Genomic DNA, 15,694 nt, shown 5'->3' with positions numbered 1-15,694 from the left:
ATTAGGCCAGAGCAGAATAGACTCCTCAAGAATCTCAGCACTTTCTGGCATGCTGTCTACTGTCCTTCAGTCTAATCTAAAACCGGAGAGCCTATCATCATCATGCTAGTGGGCACATGCACAATCTCACATAAAAGCAGCGTTATTACATTAAGCTCAGGTGTGATGTTACTTCAAACAGGAAATACATCAAAGAGGTACATAAGTGGTCCACTTGTGTCTACAGGGGTCTTTTCCCTGGGGCAACCAGGGCAAGTTATGCTGAACGTGAGCACTCAAAATTATGATCTATAAAATGGGCCATGAGAGGTATTTATAACCCCTGGATAGTGGATGAGGCTGCATTTTCAGACGAGTGAAAGCAATTCCACTGTAGCAGTCAAAATATTGTCAAATATCTGTGCTCAGCTGCCGAAATGCATCCTGCAGAACATCTCGGCTGCATTGCTCAGTTGATTAATTGGACTTTGGCATTTCTCTTTTGCTTTGGTATGTTAATGAACGTCTAGCACAATGGATTCCATGCCATCAAAGAGCCATGGATAAAATACGCCAAACACCTGCTTGTTCCAACAAATCCGCAGTCTCTGCCAGGGTCTCCATTAAACCCCCGCAATAAACAGACCCAGTGCTTCTCTGCCATTGGCAGTAAGTTACGATTTAAGAACTGAGATTCAAATTGTTGAATACAAATTGCATTCAGATTAATCACAGTAAGTCTGCAATCCTTGTGATTAACATGAGAACTGACAAACATGAGATGTTATATAAAATGTATGGGAATACAATTTATACATCTTATGAATTATCATTATCATTATAGATTTTATATAAATAAATGACAAATATTGTATTTATATAAAATGTGAAAAAAATTACATTAGTAATTCACTAGTCCATTAGTATAGTGCTATGCATAAGTTTAGATACCCATGCTAAAGTTTGGTGTCCTATGCATAATTGGTGTCCTTATGCATAGTATCCTGGATCCATGAAGTAACTGGCCTTTAAAAATAAAAATCTGCCTGCCTCTATGGGAATTTAACATAGGGGTGTCCAGACTTATGCACCCTGTATTTTAAGGAAGAACATTTATTTATTTACGATACATTATTCATTCACAAAGAAAATTGGTGTCCTTAAAGGTTGGATTTTTCCTAATTTTTTTAATTAAGGCATTAAGTTCAATTTCCAAAAGATGATTTTTTATTCCTCTTTTTAGTCAACTTTAGCATGGGTGTCTAAACTTATGCATAGCACTGTATATATATACTGTATTGCTGATTGAACTAAAATACAATCAATAAATAACATTTCTGTTGATTTTTATAAATATTACATATATAAATATATTAATATTATATCATAATTTAGTTGTAAATTATGAGAGAGAGAGAGAGAGAGAGAGAGAGAGAGAGAGAGAGAGAGAGAGAGAGAGAGAGAGAGAGAGGCAAAGGAAATAACAGTGGAAAAATCTAAAATACCCATTTGTTTATCAGCAGATTATAAAACAGCAAGGCCTGCATCATAATTTTAGTTAATTCCTGATAGAACTAATATATAATAATATATAAATTATATAGATTTATATAAATGAGATGATTTACATAAAATATTACATAAATAGTCTGATTTATGAATACACACACAGATACACAGATACACACACACACACATACATACACACATACACATACATATATATATATACATACATACATACATACATACATATATATATATATATATATATACATATATATATATATATATATATATTGTAAATAGAATCTGGACTAGCTGATATTTACTTGACTGGGGAAAGACCAACATTTGTTTAATTATTTGTCAAAGTTACATTTAAATAACATTTTTAAATAAGGAATAAATTCTGATCTCAATCTTCTCCTAAATTGTGCAGCTTTAGTTAGGAAAATTAGTCAGAAAACTGCATTTTGGTCCAGCTAATGCAAATTCAAAAGTAAATGTTGGTCATATGGTGTTTTGACCAGTCTTGGCCGGATTTGACCAGTCTTGGACTTGTTCCACAATATGGAAATTTAATGTCATAGCCAAATTGTTGGCTTGTGTGACTAACAGCTTGTCTAGTAAGAGTGTCATAAAGCAGAGATGGAAGAGATTACAAAAGAGGCTGGTATGCAAAAAATAATTCCTGGTAGTGATAGCGCATAATTGATGGTACTCTGTACCAATGAGTGCCAGCAAACTATGAAAACTAATCTCAAACAAAATAGCTATGACTGCGATTTTTTTATTACACAAAAACAAGTCGTCTTATAATAGCTGCACAGCACTTATGTTATAATACCGGTTTCCTGGTACCATCTACACAAGTTTTGCAAGATACACAGAGCAAATCTCCCAGAATGCTCAAGGCCAGGGCAAGCCTATATTTAACTTTGCACAAGAAAAGTCTTGTTTGTGATTTCAGAACGCTGTCCTTTGCTCAGCTGTTGTCAGAGGTTGCCAGGAGACGGGATCAATAGAGGCACTATATCAGCCATCTCTGAAGCACCACAGCTTTTATAGTTCAAAGCCGGGCTTGGAATACCCTTACTTTAGAATAAAACAACATCCGGACAAAAAAGGGGAGGGTAACATGGGAGATTATGGAGAGAGAGAAAGAGAGAGGCAAAGGGAATAACAGCAGAAAAATGGAAAACAGAATAGGAACAAGATCCATTTGTTCATCAGCCAATCCTAAAACAGCAAGGCCTGCATCATAAAAAGTTAATTGCTGACAGAGCCAATATACACCCTCGGATTCAGAGTTCTGCCAGCCAGAGAATAATTCCCATGTTTCCACACAAGTTTACTGGCTGTTTAAAGCTTTTCTGCAGTGCATTTCAAAGATCAGGAATGTGACTCTGTAAAATGGATTAACACTATATGTTACACATTCAAACTGATTGCTGGAAGGCATATTTCACATCATTTTTATTAAATGAGGTATTAATGATTTTTTTCTTCTAATCTTCTTTTAGAAGGAAACAGTAAATAAATGGCACAAAAATGATTGCCTATCTTTTGTAAAAATGCTAGTTTGATCAGTCCACAAGATCATAGCGTGACCCATTTTATGATTCCGACTACTCCCCAACAACCTATGTGAGATTACATAACCAAAGTGTGGGCTTAGTGCACCATTTGGGATGGGCCTCAGATGTCCAAAACTTCCTGTTTGAGCCTGAAGCGTACGGCATGCTGTTTTAAAAGAACTAGTACTTCACATCTTTTTGGAGCCCAAAAACAGCTCCTTCTCACCTTGGTTGCCCATGGGGACATCTTAGAAATAGGCCAGTTTCTGAAGCAGGTCACCCCATCCTGTGAAGAGAATAATCAGAAACAGAAAGGACGACGCTCAAGATGAAGGACTCAAGGATGTGTCCGGCACTATCTCAGCTCCTTATCGAGATATACAAACAAAACCTGCCTGTTACATCCATCTGTGTGCTGTTTCGGCCTGCACACGGTTGTGGAGATTACCACAAGAATTCTAAAACGCCGCTCAGGCCTGCCACAATGTGCGGCAAGATGACCCTCCCACTTTTGGAAAGAAAGGAGAATGAAAGAGGCGGGTGGGGGGTTAACAAGAGGGACAGTGGTTACTTTTTTCCATTTTCATGAGCAGTTAGGGGCCTAGTAACAGCATTCTCTCTCTCTCTCTCATTCTGCACCACCATCTTTTGGGGAAATGAGCCCCCTTTGGAAATCTGAATTCCTCTGGAATGTCAGCCAATCAGAACGCAGGCTCAAGGGAATGTGTTATGGGAAGGTCTGGGCTCTGACACTTTAATCTCCCAGCGAAAAAAGTTCCAATACACACTTTTTACAGTGGCTTTGGATGGGTTTATAATCAATCAGTCAATAAAGAATATGTTTTTTTGTTTTTACTCTAGTGATTTATGGTTCTACTGAATATCACTACTTGAAATTAGTTATGTAGAAATGTATAATATATTTGTATCAAAAAATGCTCACCTTAAAAATATATATCTGTAGTGCTTCAAATTACACCAAATATAATTTACAATGGAAAACTGCTTTTAATTTAACTGCAAAAATCTGCCTGATTTCCAAAAAATAAATGAATAATTCTAACAGGCTCAAGTAATCATTTTATTTGTTTAAAAATAGGTAGGTCTAGTAAAAATAATACGGGGTCCGATCATTTGGATATAATTTACCGCCTTAAATATATCAGCCTGTTTTATTTATCAGACTGGTTCCGATAACATTAAAACGTCACAATGTGGCCACTGATATACTGTATGCATCACTGCTAGACTTCATTATAAGTGTGTAACTGTAAATGCGTTTTCTGTTTTTTACAAACTGAGGGAGTAGTAAACATTTACTATAGTAATGTGGATGCCAGGCATATTGTCCATTGACTCCATACACATAGTAAATAATCTGGAATGTGGATTTAATGTTTGGCATACTGAGCCATGTATCCAAAGAACAACGTAAAACCAGGCACCCAACATAGTGTTTGCTGATCGTGTGAAAAACGCTGGCTTTGGTGACATCTGTTTCAAATGACGAGTTTAAAAGAGAAACAAGTAAAAACACACATCAATCCAGAAAAGGGGGATGGGTAAAACAACGTTTCCACAGTGATAAAAGCTCTGGCCACCGGACATCCTAGCAACAGTTACAACGCTTCAGCAATCTGTGGTTCAGTGGAGATAAAAAGCTCAGCTCACAATGTGCATTTGCTTTACTTCATGGCACCTAAAACCAGCTCTCAAGGGTTCACATTGCACTACAGCAATAAAGGACATCAAATTATCAGTGTCTGAAAGCTGTCTGGACGCCGAGACATATAATGTGCATTGGGCAGGCTGGACTGTAAATGTATAAGGCACGTTTACAGCAACATTTGCTGTTCTAGCTGTTAGCATCATTATGAGAAAGCAAACTAAAAGAAGTGACTCTACTAATATAAAGTAAACATGAAACATACCATACCAATTTTGTCATTGTCACTAGTAGGGCCAATTGTATAAACATAGCTGCTAAGTTGAGACTGTGTCTTAAGAACTAGTCTAACCAACTAGCAATTAATTAGGGCTAATCAGTCTAACCTTTCAGATTCAAATTAGACCAATCTATGTTTTTTTGTAACTGAACAATTAGATAACCAACTTGTAAGACTAGTCTAAGCACATTATGCAAATGGCCACATTGCATGAGGGCCGGTTGCATAAACTGCTAAGATAGTCTTACAAGTTGGTCATCAAATGTTTTTCTTTAAGACTGTTCATATTAACTGTTTTAAGTCAGTTACGTTAAAACATTGATTGGTCTAAGTTGATACTAAAAAGTAAGACTGATTGCCCCTTGACTAACTGCTAACTGGTTATACTTAAGACAGTCTTAACATAATGGCTGTTTATGCAACTGTCTGATATTAGCTGAATTTAGCTACTTATTCTAAAAATTCTGCCTCACCAAATAAAAAGCCAAAATAAGCGATGATTAGTTGCAAATGGTTGTGATAAAATATACAGTAAAAACCTAGCAAGCCTAAATATTCTGGAAATAAGGCCCCACAACTGTATATTTTTAATAAACTTGATGAATCCTTGTGGGTGTTACATATCTATTTGAAACGCAGCTGGGACCAATTAGTTAAAATACTATAACTCTGTTTTGTCACAATGAAAATGAAAGCTACTTTTCTTTTTCAAAAGGCTAAATTGATGCTTTGAAATTGTAGCTTATTCAGCTAATTGTAGCTAACTACTACGCACCATATTCAAGTAACATCCAAAAAGTCCCCAACAATGGTTTTGTGATCATAAAATAAGCTCAACAAAGAGACAAGTGACTTGACGTACAGTTCTAGTCTAAACATCCTACTAACTTGATAGAGAGCTGGGATTTGGACAGCTGCTGTTAGCAACACAAAGGCACTTCTGTGAAGCATGTGAGGTCAGAAAATTCTGTAAGATATATGACAACCAGCTGGGCCAAGTTCACATTCAAAGGAAATCTGACTTCAAGTTCAAATGCAATATGCCCACATGGATTTATGATGTCTCACATGTCAAATATCCTTCACATCTGGAATAAACAAAGAAAACACTCATTATTATTATTTATGAAATGGGGCTAAGTATGGATAGTGGAAGAGCTGTATTCAGTACATCTCTGAAACAATTCAAAATGAAAAGACAAAAACGTCACAAAAGTGTCTCTGCAAATCTCTAACAATGACCTTATCATCGAGGTCCAGGATTTAGAGCCTGTTTCGCCCACCTACTCCTGATTCTGACGCATTTTACAGCTGCCCTTTTTCAAAATGTCCTTTGCTTTAATGGCAGCCATTCAGGATTTGGTAAAGGTCAACTTTGTGTTACTTAAACTTTCATTGGGACCAAGATGTAAACCACAGCTGTAACTTCCATTGACCTAGAGGGACACATGGCTTGGTATAAAACACTGAGAAACAATCATTAAAGGGCATTACATTTTAACAGTTTGTCCTGTTGAACATGGTGAACGTGGGAGTCAAAATTAAAAACATGAATTTGTCATGTAAAATTAGATCTAAGTTCTGAAAAACACTTTTTGATGGCATACGATATTTACAGAACCACAAAACACCTCTGTTCAGTTTATTTCTGGATGTCTTATCCTTTCAAAAGCAGATATTAAGCCATTACAGTGTATCTTGAATACTATAAAACAGGCATCCACTGTACTCCTAAAATATAGCCTCAATGCTATGAGAGAGCTCTATTGTTTAATCTTCCCTCCCGATAAATCTCAATAATAATTAATTATTTTAATACTATGCAATTAGGGGAGTGCTGTTCCCTATGGGCTGAATAAAGACCAGTTGACTATCCTCAATTACCAATTATGACTAAACTGGGATTTCCCACTACTGATAAAAAGCCTGAACATCCAGCTTACTAAATGCATAACTGTGAAATTTTAGGGAAGATTTTTCAAGTTAGCCTGGAGTAATGCTTCTAACTTATATTCAATGAAAACAGATTCAGAGTGTACTGTATCTGTGATTTACTGTCACTGTTTATTTGTACATTAAAGAGGTCATATTCAACACTTTGTAGCCTTTCATACTTCTATATTTGTATTCAACCATTATCATTCTGACACTTACAATTAGACTACGTTTAAACTACTGCACATTTAAGACATCTATACAGTTTAAAAGTTTGGGATCAGTAAGTGTCATCTTAAAAAATAATAATAAATAATAATTGACCGTAAAGATTTTTTCACATTGTTACAAAAAATATTTAAAGCTGTTGTTTTGAACATTCTATTCGAATTCTGGAAAAATGTATACAAGTTTCTGGAAAAAATATTAAGCAGCACAACAGTTTTCAACATTGATAATAATATAGGAAATGTTTATTGAGCTGCAAAACAGCATTTATTTTAGAGTTATTTTAAATTGCAATAATATTTCACAGTATTCCTGATCAAATAATTATAGCATTAATGAGCATTACTACTTTAAAAAACATAAAAAAAATATTACCAATCCTTTTGAAAAAAAAAAAAAAAAAAAAACTTAAAAGTGGACCAAAAACACTCTAACTGCATTTTAAAGCTGTAGTGTGTAATTTCTGCACACCAGTTTTATGAAACAAAATTAAAAAAAAAAAAAAAACTGGTTTCTAATCATTCCCCTATTCGACAGTGTCAATGTTGCTGTGTCAGGCCTGGGCTGCATTTCCCAAAAGCATTGTAAGCCTAAGTAGCTTGTATATAAACTATTGGCAGCAATAGTCTCAACGATTGACGCTTTTAAGAACAATGTTTTAGTAATGCCACAGAGAGACAGAGTTAACGCTTTTTTGGGGAATCAACCCCTAAAAAAAGTAGTTTTCTTATTATCTCTGCAAATTTAGCTGAGAAAGGAGAAAAACTACATGCTTCAGCTTTAACCAAAGGATAACAGGGGGTTACCATAAGACAAGCTATCCGGCTTATATGCCATAAATAATACAGTCCTGGATTGAAAGAGTAGAAATGTTTATTACTGAGTACATCAGTCACATTGTGTGTTTGGAACATAGCCAGTCCTCATGCCAGCAAATTAAATGGATAGAAGTCCAAAACAAAATGTTGCTAAACGCATTTCATGAACAAAAGCAGGACAATGTGATGCTTTGCAGTAACAATAGTCAAACAGTCACCAGCGGCACCGGCCAAATTAAACAGCAACAGGCATAAACGCTGCATAAAACACGGGGTGGGGCATCAGGAACAAGATGGAGAAAATGATGACTGTATCTGACTAAAGGAGATTATGTCCATCTTGATATATCACAAGGATTATGTTCTTCACAAAGATTGTCACCATTCAGAGCCATGTCTGGGATGTTTAATCCTCAGCAAAGTTACAAGAAGGATTGCTTTGAGCCCAACAGATATTTGCTGGAATTTTTTTTTTTTTTTAACCAAATATTCCTAACCAAAGTGAAGCCCAAACAAAAAAATCATACATCCCACCAAAACCAAATGTTTCAGATGGTTTCTTTGCTTTTCATTGTACTGGAGGTGTTTCCGAAACTTTTTAACAGTTTTTACACTAGTTACACATCTATTTGTATTCTCTATTTGATCTCGGAGCAAAAGAGCTCATTTAATTAATTATTCAGTGGCTCAAAACATTTTAAACTTGTGCTGAAATGCAAAATTCACATGGGTTATGCTGATGAATATCTGAACAATTCTGTTTGATTCCAGATTCCTGGGGAAAATTAAAAAGAGATGAACATGGCAGAGCATTTCCATGTCATTACCAACAAAATACTTTTAAATTAGCCTATATGAACCATAAATTACACTACAAAGATGTTGTACAGTAAGCCAACCCCTATGCAACTCAAATGTAGCCCTAAAATAGATGCACAAGAAAGACAACACTTAAAGAAAAAAATAGACTTTTACTTCACTCTTTATCTACATGGACTGTATGTATTCATCTGATGGGATAACTAACTATTTTATTCCCTTACCCCTTTGTATGCCTTTTAAAAGTCTGAAACAATTTGAAATGATGAAAGAATGTGGTCTGACAAGCTCTGAAAAGTTCATGACAGTTTGCTTAAAAATGAAAATTCTGTCATCATTTATTCACCCTCAAGTTGTTCCAAACCTGTATGAATTTCTTTCTTCTGCTGAACACAAAAGAAGATATTCTGAAGACTGCATGGACTTCCATAGTATTTTTTTCCCATACTATGGAAGTCAATGCTGCCCCACAACGGTTACAACAATTCTTCAGAATATCATCTTTTGTGTTCAGCAGAACAAAGAAATTCATACAGGTTTGGAACAACTTGAGGGTGAATAAATGTAGAATTTTTTTTTTTTTTTTTTTGGTGAACTATCCCTTTAAGGGTCCATGACACATGCTGCGTTCTCACCATGTCATAATTACTGTAAATGCATCTCCGTTTGCTTTCGAATCGCTCTCGCTGTACTTTGATGTCATACACCGATTGTCTGCACAACACCACTTCAATTTGAACACACCTTAAACCTGTAGTGGCCACGTGGTACAAGTCATAGCTCTCAGAAAATTACGAGTTTACACATTGTAATTACACGTTCAAGCACGTGAAGGCTTTTTACAGTTCAGAATCGTTAAGGTAATTACGACATGGGGTGAACACACCTACATATCCCTCTAAAGTTCATCTCAGCCTACATGAGTGTCACATCAGCATGAACATAGACAGCAATAAATCCTTCAAAACAGTCCTGAGGGTGTATTCAGCCTCATTGAAGAAACATTAAATCAACAAAACTTCAACCAGAACTAGTTCATTCCTGAATACGATGGCGTAAATGTTTTCGAACATAACAGGGTGGCACACGTTTCATGGCAACATTTCAATGCATCTACTAATTCAACTTATTTTTATGTCAATTAAATATAAAGTCATTCAAATGCTTCTGGTGCACACAGAAAGTTGAAGTAAATTTGTAGGGTGTAAGTAATGGTTTTCAGTGCTGTTGGACTCTTGGCCTGTTGTGGATCAAATTTCAGGTAAGGTTTAACGCATGTCAAGGCTTCAGCCTGTCTTGCTGTAACAGTAGCCACCTGAGCGAACACATCTGTTGATGTTACAGTGTTTTCATCCGTTCAGTTAACAACAAACATGTTCTAAACCCTTCCCTAACTGAAAAAGACACATTTTAGGACATAATTACACACATTCTGTAGATCACAGTTGTTAAAATACAAAAACTGCAAAAAGCGGACAAGCTCTAGCAACCTGCACTAATCTGTTTCACAGCCCCACATACACAAGCTCACATCACTGGCTCTCAACACTTCATGTGCTTTGTTAAAAGTGTATCCAAGTTCTCCTCTTACCATGGTGGCCGTCCAGCGCAAGTTTGTTGTCCAACTCCATAACTTCAAAGACAGGCAAAATCAGACATGCTCTCAGTGCCAGGGGAGGGGAAGACAGCAACGGTTCACGGGGAGGGTTCTCTCTCTGCCTCGTCACCCGTTTGCCAGAAGAGCGCTGCCTCCCGTGCAGCCTGCCTGCGCTCCGTTCTGGCTGGAGCGTTGCATCTGGCAGTCGGAGCAGATCTGTGCTGGGCTGAGCCACTTCTCTGGGCCCCACTCACTCCCACATGAGCGCCAGAGCTCTTAAAGACACAGCAGGGATTTTTTTCCCTTTAAATCTTGATTACTTGCTTTCTCTCTCTCTCTATGAGAGCATGCCTTTCTACCATCCTCTAGGTCTTACAGCTTATTCCTGTTATGCAGTGCATTGTCATGTTATAATTTTTTTTTATTTTATATATATAAGTATTAATTTAAGCTATTTCAATTTAGTTTAAGTTGATTAAAAATGAATCAAACTAAAATATATAAAACTTCATAAAAGCTATACAGGCATATTATAGACATTATGACACAAACACAGAACAAAATTACTAAAACTAACTAAAATTAAAATGAAAACAGATCATATAAAAACTAAATCTAATTCAAAATATTATTAAAACTATTTCACTGCTGTGGATGCTATATGCAGTTTCTAAAATGAAAAACTGGCAATTTGTAAAGAAATATTCCAGGTTTTTCTTCATTCTTGCCTTTCTATAATCCAAATATCAAACAAAATATGTTTTCTTAGGAATACTGCTTTCATTGCTAATCAATTTATAGGTTTTTCTTTATTTTATTTTTTGATTTTATAGTTTCACTAAACATCCTGTTAGTTTTTTGTAAAATCCCCAAATGAGGTTAGAAATATTAGCAATGATTTGAATGAATTATTTGATGTCTTGTTCATTTTCTTGTAATTGTGTAAATAATCAAGTTATAATTAATAATAATAATAATAAATAACTAAAATTTAAGTCCCTGGGCTTGACCGGAGGATTAAGGCTGGTAAATATTTTAATAAAAATACTTTATTAAACTGCACAAAAAAAAAAAAAAAACAAGTTACAAAGTTCGATAATGACTGCAGAACAATAATGACTAATAGAGAGAATCCAATTGTTCACATTTTGCACGTAATGAAACCAATATGGATCGGTATAATAGTCCATTCAGCACCAAATGATTCTATATCTATGCCTATTTCATAAGAGAGCTATTACTGTGTAAAGAGGGACAAAAAACTGGAAATATTGTTTATGCTCATGTCCATCATACAACCTAATCTCACCCAAGTGCTCACAACTCATGAGGAGCATCAGAGGCATTATTACTATTTACAAATATACTTTCTTCAAAAATACTCACTCGTTCACTCAACCATGATCCAAAACAAAGTTAATGCTACAAACAAGAGCAGACACTACAGCACTTTACAGACTTTACATCCTGAATGAGGACAGAACCTGAAACTTGAAATCCGATCAGACTGCAACATATTTCCAAAAATCCAATTTTAATCGGATTTCAAACCACATATGGATATCAAGTGCCTTACTCTTACGAGCTACGAAACAGATTAGGATGCCGCTGATGTACAGGGGCGTGTGTGTGGGGTGTTAAATGCCTGTGTCTCTGCGGGGGTGTGCAGTGTAAACGCACAGAGACATTTGCTGAGTCAGCAACAAGCTGTCAGTGTCTGACACCAGCATTAGCACAACGCTGAGCTGCGATGACACTACGGCTCACACAACAGAGAAGAATCTCACGGAGATCTGAAGAACAGTCTGGAATGAGATCTTTTGCCAAGTCTGTGTTTTAGGATCTACCCATGAGCATACACTACCATTCAAAAGTTTGAAAAGAACTACTTACTTTTTCAGCAAGGATGCATTTAATTGATCAAAAGTAACAGTAAAGATTTTTACATTGTTACAAAATATTTCTATTTCAGTTAGGCGCTGTTCTTTTGAACTGTATGTTCATGAAAGAATTATTTTTTTTAATGAAATAAAATTTCACAATATTACTGTTATTATACTGTATATTATGCTGTATTTTTTAGCAAATAAATGCAGCCTTGGTGAGCATGAGACCTCTTTCATAAACAAAAAAGTCTTACGAACCTCAGATTTGAAAAGTTAGTGTGCATAACATTTATATGACGCTCTTGGGGGAAATGGGTTTCAAATCATATTTTTAAATAAAGACAAAAAAAATTAACTGTGACAGACAGACATAATGATAGACAGACAGACAGACAGACATAATCATAGATAGATAGATAGATAACAACTGAACTTTATCTAGCTATTATATAAACATGCTGGCCTATTTAATGCAATAGTTCTCTTTAACCTTTTCACAAAGCAACCGTTGGCATAATGTGTCTCGTCCCCAAATTCAATGGCATTGTGAACCAGAGCCCCTATTAGGCAATTCTAAACAATAGCCATCCTGTAACACCATCATAATTATGCCTCCCACTGCAAATTACGGGTCTGCAGCCTGTCTGAGACAGATCTGGACAAACGGAAAACAGTGGAGTCTACAGTGTGTTCCATCATGCTCCATTTCACGGGTCTGTCAAATGCCGTCACATCTGAACTTTAACTCAATGAAGGCGAGGGTATAAATTTGAAGCTCATATCACTAAACATCTGCTAATATGAGTAAAAGAAATATATTCTGAAACATTACATGAATAGTTCTCAAATCTTATTAACTTGCAGACCCTACTCACTGCTATTTCTGGTTTGAGTGCTCTGGTCCTTACGGATCTGAACTCCCTCGGGAATGCTGGTGGTACGTCGCAGGAGCCATACAGTGCAAGATTCAGCGCGGCGCTCTCGGAACAGCAATGGACTGATCTAAGGAAAGGTCACAGAAGCCGTTCATAGAGTTATAGTGTTGGTGGGCAAAGGCCTACAATATAGACTCTGTATGCTGAAGAAAGCTCATCTTCTGTGCTCTGACCTGTTACTTTGACCCGTTGACATGTGCTGCCCTCTTGAGTTTAAAGAGTGCCATTAAAAGTGAGGTCATAATCAAAAGGATTCAAAACGCATTCTTTTTTAAAGTCTCAGTAACTAAGATTAAGTATGTCTTTATGTGTGTGTGTTTGTATGTGTGTGTGTGTATGTATACCTCTCTTTTGTCCAGAAGAACTAGTTGACATTCTGCAACCAAGCAAAACTTGACCTGCCACCCGATTGGTTTTGATAGTGGCTGTCCACAAGATATCCAGTGGATTGATGAACCTTTCATGTCTGTAAAACAGAAAAAAAAATTGGATCATAAGTATGAGAAATGAGAAAAGAAGATGAGGCCTTCGTGGATCAATTACAACCACAGCAGGACCAAAGAGTGTGAGTCTAAGCAGCTAAAACAGAAGGTGACGTGGCCATAAAGCCAACTGCAAAACAGCTCTATGAATGGACAATCCTTCCTGATTGGCCTAGATTCAGTTATGAGTATTGTTTTGTATGAAAGCACAAGGCTAGGTTAACTGAATTAGATAGCCTTCAATATCTTTAAGTTAATTTACTGAGTTTAAAAAGAAAATTTAAAAGACTTCACTTTAGGCTGTCGTAGTGCACCTCTGGGACTGTTCCACGATCCTGTGACATTCAGAACTGTTTTTATATAATTAGGAAAATGATTAAATTTAGCTGGCTAAAGGGCAAGACACTGAGATATACATATTCTATCGCTGAATTTATCACAGAAAAAATATGAAATACTCTAGAAGACATCTGTTTGCAGTAAGACTCTTTAAAATATTAATACACTATACAAAACTTTAGACTTGATTTTTTCAATGCTGGTTTCTTTTTGGTGAATTCTGTCCTCCAAACTAAAATTGTAATATTTATTGTTTTTCTATACATTTCAGGTATACAAGTGAACACTTGAAGACGACATTTACATACATTCAGATAACAGTCAACAATATAATGATGGTAGATTTTGTCTGAAAAGTTAATCTGTGACTATAAGTGTCATTAATGCCAGGCTGTTGGGGCAAATTGTCACATATGATGTAGTAGATGTAATTTAAAATCTAAGAAATTCATAACACTATTTTTTGACTGATCAATGGATTGATGTTTGTCCATTGCATACTTTAACATTTTTGCTGTTTAATGTTTTTTGTTGTTGTTGTAAAAATATGTTTTTGTATGACAGAGTGTGACAACATGTTTAGACATGACAAAAAGTCTGTTTAACTGTACCTTTAATGTAATAATGTTTAATAGTTTTTTTTGTAGAGACTGTAAGAAGTGTAAATATAGGAATTGACTTTAAAAAAAATCAATGTACGCTATTAGAATACTGACTGGCCCAGTCGACCTAATATGCACACTGTGTAGCCTACTCAAAAAACAAAACAAACAAAAAACATGACAGACAAACTTCTTCATACAAGCAAACATATTGATAATATATCAAATATTACTTTAGAAAGCACATTTCAACCTCGAAACAAATGATGTAGACTACTCACCGATGACCCTCATCCAGCCCTGGTGCTGACACCGGGTAATGTTCGGTGGCATAGTATTAGTAGGACCACTAAACATGTCGCCAGCGTGCACCTTTCAACATGCAACGTTCCTGGACATTTGCACACCTGATGGACGCCTCATAATGACTGAATGCGGCATCAAAATTAACTTTTGGATTATGTAAAACGAATGACGCTGGTTTGTGTTTGCAGATTGTTGACCCGTATGAGACGCGCGTGCTACAGTCACCGAGACTGAGTGAAGGGGACAAGACACGTCATGTAATACCTTGATTAAATTAACGGATTAAACTCTCTGGCGAAGAAAGTAAGTAATCTGTCCACAAACAAAAATCTCTCTTTTTTTGTTTTGTATTTTTCAGGTTAGTGGGCTACTGAATTCTGGAGAACAATTATACACTGATTATATTAAATGTCACCGAAATGAGATTTTGCTTTTCTCTTATTCACTTATTTCCTTTCTCTCAAGTAAACATAAATTCGTGCAGGCCTGGCTCATGAATATTTGTTGCGTAATGTTACGTTCGCCCGGTAGGCAGACGTTGAAAGTTTGCGGCTCATGAATATTAATTGAGCTGCTTTACTGGACGCTCTAACAAGGAACGTCAGCATCACGTAATTAATATTCATGAGTTAACCTTTTGTCACAGGATGTGTAAATTATGACCCCATGACGACCGTGTCATTGACACACAGGGGTTATGCATTTATTATTATTTTTATTTAGGAAATTAAAGCAGATGTAC

The 15,694-nt window shown here is 36.0% G+C and overlaps 1 protein-coding gene across 4 annotated transcripts in view; it reads right to left on the bottom strand.

Moving 5' to 3' along the window:
* The window catches only part of dab2ipa (DAB2 interacting protein a), a 110,630-nt gene extending 95,448 nt beyond the window's left edge, over nt 1-15,182 (bottom strand). For 2 of the 4 annotated variants that reach the window (XM_084138519.1, XM_084138520.1), the window contains exon 1: nt 10,397-10,648. In XM_084138519.1, coding sequence (XP_083994645.1) covers nt 10,397-10,436 — 40 coding nt within the window. In that variant the 5' untranslated portion in view covers nt 10,437-10,648. Of the gene's footprint in view, nt 1-10,396; nt 10,649-13,163; nt 13,291-13,567; nt 13,690-14,927 lie in introns of those variants that run through there. The other 2 variants (XM_084138518.1, XM_084138517.1) reach the window with 2 other exon arrangements.
* Nucleotides 15,183-15,694: the final 512 nt, after the last annotated feature.

Source organism: Abramis brama (genome assembly GCF_963993115.1).
Source record: "Abramis brama genome assembly, chromosome: 16".
Taxonomy (NCBI): Eukaryota; Metazoa; Chordata; class Actinopteri; order Cypriniformes; family Leuciscidae; genus Abramis; species Abramis brama.
The sequence above is the reverse complement of the archived record's forward strand: the minus strand, read 5'-3'. Positions and strand labels throughout refer to the sequence as shown.